This window comes from Dasypus novemcinctus, chromosome 19 (assembly GCF_030445035.2).
Source record: "Dasypus novemcinctus isolate mDasNov1 chromosome 19, mDasNov1.1.hap2, whole genome shotgun sequence".
Taxonomy (NCBI): Eukaryota; Metazoa; Chordata; class Mammalia; order Cingulata; family Dasypodidae; genus Dasypus; species Dasypus novemcinctus.
The window spans coordinates 82,445,366-82,457,707 of NC_080691.1; the positions used below are offsets into that span (position 1 = coordinate 82,445,366).

At 60.1% G+C, this 12,342-nt stretch overlaps 1 protein-coding gene across 1 annotated transcript; it reads left to right on the forward strand.

Moving 5' to 3' along the window:
• Positions 1–279: 279 nt before the first annotated feature.
• LOC139436963 (uncharacterized) lies at positions 280–10,267 on the forward strand. The gene is made up of 4 exons (XM_071209695.1): positions 280–352; positions 4,682–4,812; positions 5,873–7,417; positions 10,028–10,267. The coding sequence occupies exons 1-4, from the start codon at positions 280–282 to the stop codon at positions 10,265–10,267; spliced, it is 1,989 nt and encodes a 662-aa protein (XP_071065796.1).
• Positions 10,268–12,342: the final 2,075 nt, after the last annotated feature.

Here is a 12,342-nt window from a genome sequence, read left to right on the forward strand (position 1 = left end):
AAGATAACTGGGCGAGAGAAACACGAGAGGATGCCGAAAGGCTGTTTCTGGTGCCCGCCGTTACCTCGATGGGATGACGCATAGTTTTATTTTTCGAAAGCAACCCCGGAGGATAAGTTACCACCCGAGTTTGAGAGATAACACCCCGGATGATGAAGCACTGACATCCGAGGAATAAACGGACAGTTGTAAACAGAGAAGCCAGTGGGAGGAGGGCCTCCCCCTCCCCGAGAATTCGGTAAACGCTTCGAGAAGGCTTGACGATGGAGCTGAGACCTCATGGATCGCCAGGCCTACAAGTTCAAGGGCGCCTTGGCATCTTCCAGCTTCCCAGGGCCCCGGAGGGCGGGCCGTGAGCTCCCCTGCTCTTGGCAGATATGACCTCCCCACTGGGGAAGCCGCCCCCCAGCCCGGCTCGCTTCCCCACCCGCCAAACCAGCGCCCCCCGGCCCGGTCCTCAAACCAATGGGCTCTGGCAGCCTCCAATCTGCAGAATTATTCAAACAAATCGTTCCCATCCTCCCACAGGACCAGGAGCCACCCGGCCCTTTTGGAACCACAGCCACGGCTGGGCTGCTTTGCTCCCAGGCACGGCCCCACGTGGCGTGCAGTGTCCTCTGCTTGTGAGGGATAAATTGCTGCCCACCTCACCCGATGGTGCGCTTGGCCATCCTGGACTATTTAGGGTGGGGGGACCCATAGAAGGGGATCGGAGCACTGAATCGTGCCCCAAGATTGAGGGGGGAAGAGAAAGGTCCCTAAACCGCAGCGCGTGGAGAGCTCAATGGCAGCTCGTCAGCGGCCACAGCCTGTGGCCCGTCCAGCCTGACATCCCAGCCCCCTCGCGGCCACATCGGGAAGCGGGGAACGTGGCGTGGGGGGAGGGACCCGAGTCTCACCCCGACTCGGCAGCCATGAGGGTGACACTGGGAAAGTCGCTTCCTCCTGGACTGAACAATTATCCCGAAAGCCACTCGGTCCCCCTGTTGCCCATCTTTTTTGGGGGGAGGGGTACGAGGACTGGAGATTAAAACCTCGACCTTGCATGTGGGAAGCCGGTGCTCAACCACCGAGCCACCTCAGCTCTGCTGAGTTGGTTTGGTTTTTTGTTTTTAAGAGGCACTGGGAACGGGACTCGGGGCCTCCCGTGTGGGAGGCGGGCGCTCAGCCGCTTGAGCTGCATCTGCTCCCTTGTCCTCCCTTTAACTGCCCTCAGAAGGCGCTGCACCAACTCAGAGGCTCCAGGAGATGCTAAAAGAGAGCACTTCATGGGCGCAGCCACGGGAACTCAGAAGGAGGCAGAACGACCCTCGTGCTCAGCCTTCTGATAACACCAGAGTCCTGGTCAATAAAATAAAGAACATTTTCAGGTCATATTTTGTAAAAATCGAAACTAATGCAAAAAATCTATGACCCCCAAAATATCAACATTTTCCACAAAGACAGGATTGGAACTGGTCCTTGCACAGCTCACTAGTCCCAGTCCTGCCAGACGCTATCCTGGTTTAAAAACGTTTATATTTTGCTCATCACGCATTCTTCTGTAAAACATCCATTAGATGTTTTACACTATTCCATTGAAATATTATTTATCACCATCGCTGTGTTTTTTTGATGCCTCTGTACGTTTTTCACCCGAGGCGAGGACCTTGCTTGCCCACCCTAGCCCAGGCCCTGGGAGGACAGTAACGATTTAATAATGCTCTGTTGTTTTCTTGTTGTATTTTTCAGTTGCCCTCTCTTGCTTGTTTTCTTTTTGTGTGTGACAGTGATTAAGTTTGCCTTAAAAGTATTTTTTTTTTAGATTTCAAAAGTAGACCCATGATGGGGAGCGGAGGTAGCTCAAGCAGTTGAGCGTCTGCTTCCCATGTATGAGGTCCCGGGTTTGATCCCTGGGACCTCCTGAAAACACACAAACCAAAAACCAACTCTCATTGGGGAGCGGGTGTTGCTCAGTGGTTGAGGGGCTGTTTCCCATGTACAAGGTCCCAGGTTCAATCCCCACTACCTCCGAAAAGAAAAAAAAGTAGACCAATGAAAGAAGATTAAAGAATATTTCCTGGGCTCCCTTTATAAGCTCATCCAGTCTCCTGGTTCTAACAGAATTTCTCTGCTGATGTCTACAGGCTCCAGCCCAGACTCATTTTTGAATTCCTGACCCAGGCTTCATTGACCGCTGGAAGCTGCTTCCGGAAGGACGGTGGTAGATAGAGCTCTGGTGACTTCCACTGATGCTCCATCTCCCAGTAATCCCCTCTCCTAGAGCTGGGTGGCTCCTCCACGATAGAGTATGGCAAAGGAGATGGAATGCTTCTGCCGTGATTACACTACACTATGTCAGACTCTGCCTCAGCAGACTGGCGCTAGAAACCCTCCTTGATGGCTTGACGAAGGAGCCATGCCAAAAAGCCATGTCCTCAGTGTCCGCCAACAACCCGAGCGAGCTTGGAAGCAGATTCTCCCCCGGTCGAGTCTCCAGATGGGAACACAGCCTGGCCAACATTTTGGTTGTGTGAACCCGATCAGGGAACCCTTTTAAGCCATTCTTAAACTCCTGACCCACAGAAATAGGTGTTGTCTTAAGTCATTAAGTTTGTGGTAATTTGTTACATGGCATAGCTAACTGATACAATTTTTCAAATTTGACACGCACAAACTCACCTCCTGATGTTCCTCACCCCAGACAAAAAAAAAATACCTGTTCCTCCCATAGTCTTCCCAGCTCAAATAGCAGTTGCATTTTTTATGGCCACTCAACCCCCAAATCGTAGACACCTCTCTCATATGCCCCTCCATCCAGTCTGCCCCCAAATGCAGCCAGCGCTATCTTTCAAATACATCTGGAATCGGGACACCTCTACCCTGGTGTAAGCATCACCCGTGCTTGTACTTGGGTTTGCGGCTCCCAGCCTCACCTCCCGGGGTCTATTTACAACGTGGTTCCACTTCTGCTCCCGTGATCTCGCCATGGCCCCCTGCCCACAGCCCCGTGTCCCACCCCACTCTTTCTCCTTGCTCTCTCTGGGATCACTCATTTTGGGGATGTGCCGGCCATGTTGGGAGGCGACTCAAGTAGCTCTCTGGGGAGGTCTACCTGGCGGGAGGTGAGCCTCTGGCCGACGGCCGCATGAAGAAGCTGACTTGGACGTGGATCCTCCAGTCCAGTTGAGCCTTCCGTTGCTGCAGCCACAGCCAATGCACCCTCAAGATACCCACCCCCACCCCAGAAAGACCCCAGCTAAATCACTCCCAGATTCTTAGCCCCATGGCAACTATGAGATAATATACGTTTGCTGTTTTAATCTACTAAACTTGGGGGCAATTTGTTACGCAGCCACAGATAACTAATACACTTAGCTATACACAGGCCTTTCCTGTCTTGTTTTCTTTTTTTCACTCCCAGGAAGCACACACTCTCCATCCTTAGTGACCCATCTTTCCCCCATCTCTTTGTTCTCCTCATTAGCTCCTCATCCTTCTTGCATTTCTCTGGGTCTCCACCACGGATCTTCTCCTTGCCTTTAATGGAAAAGTGTCTTTTTATTTGGTTAAGCCAGTGGTTTGACCTCTCCAAGAGGAACTACAACCATTGGGTTCAGTTTTTCCATACATAGGCAACTATCAACTTCAATAAAACCCAAAAGGTTATCTCAGCTTTGCTTTCGGGCTCCTAGATTTCTACTTCTCTCTCTTAACCGTCTTGGTCACTGATCTATATCATTTTTTTTTCCTTTCACTTCATCCAAAATGATCACAGTTTTCAGACTGTTCCGTCCCATATGCCTCCGTTGCACTGCGGCCAAAGCCCGTTTACGGAACAGGCTTCTCTTGTCTGCCCGCACCCTCTCCTGTTTCACCCATCCCTCTCGTCAGCCTCGGATCTAGCTGGGAAAACCTCCTCTCTCCCACTGCCCCAACTTCATGAAATAAATCACTCAGCAAGCCTAAAGGAAATTGAATAAGCTTGGCCTTCTACCTTTTTTTTTTTGTCTGTGAACATTTTGTTAGGTTTTCATGGGAAGAGGTGTGTGTGAGAAAACTATTTGCAGCAATGGTCCCTTGTGTTCATTTAGCTTTACAATTTGCACAGAGGAAAAAGGCGTTGCAGATCGTACGAGAGAGCGGGAGCAGTGAGGGGTAACACTGATAAACACGAGTGATCGACACCAAGGAAAACTGACAGAAGCCTGTAGATGAAAAATAAAAACAAAAACAGATCACTTACTGCTTGTGATCAATGCAGTGTGGGATGCTGGGACAGGAAAGGGCGTGGTGGGAAACCTAGGGAAGTCCCAAGTCTGTTCGATTGTAGCAATGTTAATTTCTCAGTTTGGATCGTTGCAGCACGGTCATGGGAGCTCCAAAACAATCAAGAAGCTGCGTGAAGGGTGAACGGGGCTTGGACCATCTTTGCAACCGGGCATGTTCCGAAATAAGCTTTTGAAAGTGGAAAAAATAACCAAAGCCTCGTGCAGATTTCAGCCAATAACCTGGAATCCCCGTTCCCTTCCGCGTTGGTTTTAGAGCTTTGGATGTGAAATTACAGCCTGTGGGTGACACGGTCGCGACGCGGCGGTGCCAAGAGAAGCAGCTGGGACAGCGAGCTCGTGCCGGCTCCCTGAGAGCTAACGGCTTAAATAGGCGGGTTTCGCCGTCCCGGTAGTTCTGCGGTGATCCCCAGCCTGGACGCACACGGCGCGACCGCAGCATCCCAGGACCTTCCTGCGCTTTGCTGCGTGGGTGGCGCCGAAGCCAGCCCGGGACCTGCTCTCCAGGGACAGCGGGTGCGCCTCGGCCACCAGGACGCGGACTGTAGGCAGGACGGACGAGAGGCCGGGGAACGAGGCCGGGCCTCGCCCTGGGCTGGAATCCGGCCCCCTAGGGAGGTGGGATGGTACGGGGTCCCGCTCACCCGTGGGGCCCCGCGCCAGGCGAGCGACGAGGCCTCGGCTTTCCCGCAGGACAGGGGCCAGCGCCTGGGACCACCGAGCTCCCCTCGTAGGCGGGGAGTTCCCACGCGTGGGACTTCACGCAGCCACACGCCATCACACACGGACACACACCTACACACCACACACGATCACAACCACACAGCATCAGACTTCACAGACACACAATCGCACACACCACACACACATACGATCATACAATCACAACCACACACCATCACACACTTCACAGACACAATCACACACACACTTGGTCAAACACATGGTTGTGCACAACTACACACCACAGACGATTACACAGGCACACAACTGCACACTACACAGCCACACATCACACACAACCACACACACATAGCTGTACAGCCACACGCTTACCCGCAGTCACGCACACACACAGCCCGCACCTACCCCTCTCCTTCCTTTACCTCCTCGAGGAAAAGCAGAGACCCAGGTTCACACAGGACCAACCACACATACAAGCACAACGAGCATATACACAACCACACATGCCTACACACACAACCACACATGGTCATATACACAACCACACATGACCACACACATAAGCACACAAGATCATATACACAACCACACATGACCACATACACAAGCACACAAGATCATATACACAACCACACATGACCACACACACAAGATCATATACACAACCACACACGCCTACACACGACCATACACGATCATATACACAACCACACATGACCACACACAAGCACACAAGATCATATATACAACCACACATGGCCACACACACAACCACACACAATCATATACACAACCACACACACACACAACCACACACTATCATATACACAACCACACACACAACCTCAACACCATCACCCCGTCCACACCCGCCCACGAGGGCCACGCCCTGCTCCCGCCGCTCAGCCCCTCGTCCCCAGGCGGCCGCTCTGCCCCCGCCGCCAGGCCCTCCCCCTCCCCCACCGCTGCCCCCGGCCCCCAGCCCAGCGGTCTGCCCCCGGTCCCCCGGCCCCCAGCCCCGCAGTCTGTCTCCCAGCCCCCCGGCCCCCCGGTCCCCCGGCCCCCAGCCCCGCAGTCTGTCCCCTGAGCCCACCGGCCCCCCGGCCCCCCGGCCCCCAGCCCCGCAGTCTGTCTCCCAGCCCCCCAGCCCCCTGGCCCCCCGGTCCCAGCCCCGCAGTCTGTCTCCCAGCCCCCCGGCCCCCCGGTCCCCCGGCCCCCAGCCCCGCAGTCTGTCCCCCGAGCCCCCCGGCCCCCCGGCCCCCCAGCCCCCAGCCCCGCAGTCTGTCTCCCAGCCCCCGGCCCCCCGGTCCCCCGGCCCCCAGCCCTGCAGTCTGTCCCCCGAGCCCACCGGCCCCCCGGCCCCCCAGCCCCCAGCCCCGCAGTCTGTCTCCCAGCCCCCCGGCCCCCCGGCCCCCCGGCCCCCAGCCCCGCAGTCTGTCCCCCGAGCCCCCCGGCCCCCCGGCCCCCCAGCCCCCAGCCCCGCAGTCTGTCTCCCAGCCCCCGGCCCCCCCGGTCCCCCGGCCCCCAGCCCTGCAGTCTGTCCCCCGAGCCCACCGGCCCCCCGGCCCCCCAGCCCCCAGCCCCGCAGTCTGTCTCCCAGCCCCCCGGCCCCCCGGCCCCCCCGGCCCCCAGCCCCGCAGTCTGTCCCCCGAGCCCCCTGGCCCCCCGGCCCCCCAGCCCCCAGCCCCGCAGTCTGTCTCCCAGCCCCCCGGCCCCCCGGCCCCCCGGCCCCCAGCCCCGCAGTCTGTCCCACGAGCCCACCGGCCCCCCGGCCCCCCGGCCCCCAGCCCCGCAGTCTGTCCCCCGAGCCCACCGGCCCCCCGGCCCCCCGGCCCCCAGCCCCGCAGTCTGTCTCCCAGCCCCCCGGCCCCCCGGCCCCCCGGCCCCCAGCCCCGCAGTCTGTCTCCCAGCCCCCCGGCCCCCCGGTCCCCCGGCCCCCAGCCCCGCAGTCTGTCCCCCGAGCCCACCGGCCCCCCGGCCCCCCGGCCCCCAGCCCCGCAGTCTGTCTCCCAGCCCCCCGGCCCCCCGGTCCCCCGGCCCCCAGCCCCGCAGTCTGTCCCCCGAGCCCACCGGCCCCCCGGCCCCCCGGCCCCCAGCCCCGCAGTCTGTCTCCCAGCCCCCCGGCCCCCCGGCCCCCCCGGCCCCCAGCCCCGCAGTCTGTCTCCCAGCCCCCCGGCCCCCCCGGTCCCCCGGCCCCCAGCCCCGCAGTCTGTCCCCCGAGCCCACCGGCCCCCCGGCCCCCCGGCCCCCAGCCCCGCAGTCTGTCTCCCAGCCCCCCGGCCCCCCGGTCCCCCGGCCCCCAGCCCCGCAGTCTGTCCCCCGAGCCCACCGGCCCCCCGGCCCCCCGGCCCCCAGCCCCGCAGTCTGTCTCCCAGCCCCCCGGCCCCCTGGTCCCCCGGCCCCCAGCCCCGCAGTCTGTCCCCCGAGCCCACCGGCCCCCCGGCCCCCCGGCCCCCAGCCCCGCAGTCTGTCTCCCGGCCCCCCAGCCCCCCCGCCCTTCAGCCTTGCAGTCTGTCCCCTGGCCCCACAGTCTACCTCCAGCCCCCAGCCCCCCAGCCCCGCGGTCCACCCCCAGAGCGCAGGGCCCCGCGGGCTCGGCCGGAGCACACACAAGCCTCAGCGGGGCGGGAGGCAGGGAGGGCTGCCCCGGGAGGCGCCCACGGCCACGCTGCCCCGCGGAGGCGCGCTCCTTTGCGGCCGCTGGTGGACAGGGCGGCAGGCGGCCACGTACAACCACACAGATCACACACGACCTCACATACAATGACACACAATCACAAACGACCACACGCCACCATACCCGACCTCACCCGACCTCAGGCGACCTCATAAATCTCTCACGAGATCTCGCATGACCTCACACAACCTCCCAAAGACACAAAACCACACATGACTACATACAACCACACAGATCACACACAATGACACACAATCACAAACAACCACATGCAACATAGACACAACCACACACAACCACACAACCACACTCAACCTCACATCACCTCATAAATCTTGCTCAAGACCTCAAGTGACCTCACACAACCTCACACACAATGACACAAAACCACACATGACCACACATACGACACACAATCACAAATGACCACACACAACATAGACACAACCACATAACGACACACAACCACACTTGACTTCACATGGCCTCATAAGTCTCACACGAGACCTCACACAGCCTCACACACAACACAAAACCACATATAACTACACAAAACCACACCCACAATCACATGTGACCTCACATGACACACAATCGCAAACGACCACACATAACCATAGACACACCACACATGACCTTACACAACCTCACATACAGTGGCACACAACCATACACGTGTGCATACACGACTACACACAAGTACAGAAATCATACATGACCTTGCATACAATGACACACAGTCACTAATGACCACACACAACATAGACACAACTACACACAACCACGTACAACCACACTCGACCTCACATGACCTCACAAACCTTACACGAGACCTCACATGACCTCACACAATCTCACACACGATATAAAACCACACACTACACACAACCACACACAACCACACATGACCTCACACACTATGACACAGAACCATAAACACAATCACAAATGACCACACATGACCTCATACAACCTCACATACAATGACACAATGGCATGACTTCACACAACCACAGACACAAACACACATGACCCCACACGACCTCATCGGACGTCACATGCAATAACACATAACCACCCATAATCTTACACACAATCACACGACCACCCTCAACCACACATACAACCACACACAAGCTCACACTCACAATCCTACATGCACAATCAAGCATTATCACACAACCTCACACATGCAATTCCACACAAACACCACCCCACATAACCACACACAACCACACAATCACACCACACATAATCACAACACAACCTCACACAATCTCAGAGAACCACACTCAGCCAGACACTGTCACACATGACCAATGTCACACACACAATCACACATTATCACACAAAACCACACACAATCCTATTCACAATCCTATGCACACAACCACTCATGGTCACACACAATCACACAACCATACATGGTCACACACCACCTCACACAGCACACAACCACAGATGGTCACACACAATCACAACCATACATGGTCACACAACCTCACACAATCACATATGGTCACACAACCACACAACCACAGATGGTCACACAAGCACACAAACATACATGGTCACACACAACCTCACGTGGCACACAATCACACATGGTCACACACAACCACACAACCACAAACACATGGTCACACAGAATCACACAACCAGACATGGCCCCACATATCCTCACCCACACAGTCACACAACAACACATGGCCCCACACAACCTCACACACGTAAGCACACATGGCCACACACAACCCCACACAACCTCACACACACAGGTGTGAGCCTGGCTGCTGTGAGCTGCCCCATGGGGCGGGCGGGCTCCGCGGTGGCCGCTTCAGTTGTCCCGGGCTCGTCCCCCCATCGCCGCGCACAGCGTCCCTCGGCCCGCAGGGGGAGGTCTGCGGGGACCCCCACAGCTTGTCTTCCACGCCGAACATGTCCCCGGACTGCGGGCGGCTGGGCCCCCGGGGCGTGGGGGGCGCCTGGCCGGGCCCTCGCTCCTCGCAGACCCCTGAGCCGCTGGGGGCGCGAGCGCGGGCCCCGGGCCACCTGCCACGTTCATCAACTCCCCACAAAGACCCCAGCCCAAGGTCAGGCCTTCCACCCCCACCCCCCAAGGACCTGGTCATTCCGTCGCACACCCGAGAGCCCGGCAGCGGGGAGGGGGAGCCCGGGGGTCCTGGGACCACGGGGCATCCCCACCCACCTGGTAAATCTGAGTTTTACCCCCGCCCATGCCCGCCCCCAGAATGAGCAAAGTCAAGTGCAGAACTGGCGGGAAAACTGCCTTTGGGGAGGGGAGACCCCAAGGTGGGGCGCCACCTCTGCCCTCTGCCCAGCCGGTGGCATCTATGCGAGCTGGCCGTGTCTACACAGTCCTACCCTGTCTACACAGCCAGCTGCACGCAGCCTGGTGCTGTTCCGGCGCTACCCCACCGCGACTACGCAGCCCGGTCCCCTCTACACAGCCAGGGGCCGGCTGAGGGGCAGGGAGGCGGGGGGCTGCAGCTGCCCCCCACTTTCTGGAGGGGAAGCCGGGCCCAGGCAGGCGGCCCCCGGACTCACCGCGCTCCGGGGCCACGCGGCTGTCCCCGCTCCCGCGCTGCGGGAACCGGAGCCGCACCGCCGCCTTTAGGGGCCGCCGCCGAGGGGGGCGGGGCGGGGCGGCCCCTGAGCCGCCTTCCCCGCCCCCTCGGCGCTGGTGGGCCCTGGGCCCCCCGCCCGGCTCCTCCCACGAGCCCAGGCCAGGGGTGACCCGGGGGGCGCCCCCCCCCCGCAGGTCCAATCTGCCCCCCACAGCACTTGTGGGAGGGGGCTGGGGGGGGCGCCCCGGGGCTGGACGGCAGAGGGAGGGGGGTGCTGGGGGTGGGAGCAGCAGAGGACAACGGAGGGCTGCTGGTGCCGGGCCCAGGTGAGCGATGGGCGGGGCCAGACAGGCGAGCGGTGGGCGGAGCCGGGCAGGTGAGCGGTGGGCGGGGCCGGGAAGGCGAGTGGTGGGCGGGGCCGGGCAGGTGAGTGGTGGGCGGGGCCAGGCCGGTGAGCTGTGGGCGGGCCCGGGCAGGTGAGTGGTGGGCGGGGCCGGGCAGGTGCCTGGAGGCCCACGTGGAGGAGGCTAAGGTCGCCTCCAAAGCGGCCGCGGGGCACAGGCTGCGTGGGGTGTGCGAGCGTGTGTTTGTGATCCGTGTACTACTTTAAAAATAAACTTGGTGTTGAATCGATTCATTGAGTTGCCGAACCGGCCAGAGTCCCACGTGCCCCTGGGGTGCACGTCGTCCGCTGCCGCGGCACCTCTGTCACCGCCCGTGGACCCGTGCTGACACAGCGTTGTCTAAGGTCCACGCTCGATTCGGATTTCCTCGGTTTCCCCCTAACGTCCCCGGGCAGTGAGGGTGCTCGGCTCACCCTGTGGGCGGCCCGTGCCCTGCGCGGCTGGAGCGGAGCAGCTCGGCGGGTCGGCGTGGTGGGTTTTTGAGATTGGACTGGGAGCGGCTTCGGGGCCGGCCTTCCGGCGGCCGAGGTGGCAGTGCGCGGGCCTCCCCAGGCTCCCCTGAAGCACCCCCCGCTCTGCCCACGGGGGCAGCTCGAGCCTTCCAGGCTCCGTGGCCCGGGTCCCTGGTCCTCTGTCCAGCCGCCCATGTGCTCGGGGTCAGGGGCTCAACCTGGCACTGTCACATCTTCAGGCCAGGGACGGCGTGGGAGCAGGACGCACCTCCTCCCCCCACCCCCAGCAGCCCCCAGTCGCCCCCTCGTGCGTGGCTCACGGGTGGCTCGTGTCCCGCGTGTTGTAAGTACTCTCTGCTCAAGACACTTGCGGGTGTTTTTTTGCAACCGCCTTCTCTTACTCTCTGAAGAGAGCCGCGAGCCGGGGGAGCCACGGCCGGTGCTGGAGGGAGAGCAACCCTGCAGACCCCCCGTCCGGCATCTCCCCACTGTCTGCAGCGTGGCTCGGTTCATCAGGCGCAGGCGCACGTGGGGTGCTCCGAGCAGGCAGGGATTCTACTCGGTTCCTCTGGCCCTCGTGACAACCCCGCACAGAGGGGTGGCTGCAGCCCACAGGAGGTGACGACGCCCCCCAAGGCCACGAAACTTCCAGGATGTGAGCGGGGGCCCTACAGCTGGAGGGGCTCCGAGCCCGGCTCCTTCCCTTGCTGCCTGCCTGGAGCGGGAGAGCTGTGGGAGTGGGGGTAGCCGGCCGCCTCCTCCGAGCAGCCCTTGTGGTAGCCTCCCCTGTGTGATCCACAGGCCCCCGGGCTCACTCCCCGGGAGGGTCAGCCTCACTGAGAACCCCCTTTCCTCACCAGGCTGGGCCACCTGGGCTTGGGAGGAGGGTGGAGGGACAGATGGATAGGCGGATGGAAAGAAGAGTGGGTGCATGTGTGGATGGATGGACGGATGGATAGGTGGATGCATGGAGAGGTGAATGGATGGAGGAGTGGGTGGATGGACGAATGGGTGGGTGGATGGGTAGGTGGACAGATGAGTTGTGTGGATGGGTGGATGGGTGGTGTATAGATGGACAGATAGGTGGACGGATGAATGAGTGGGTGGATGGATGGATGAGTGGGTAGATGAACGAAGGGGTGGGTGGATGGGTGAGTGGACAGATGGGTGGGTGGATGGACAGATGGATGGGTAAATGGATGGGTAAATGGATGATGAGTGGGTGGATGGGTGGACGGATGGATGGACATATGGACGGATGGGTAGGTG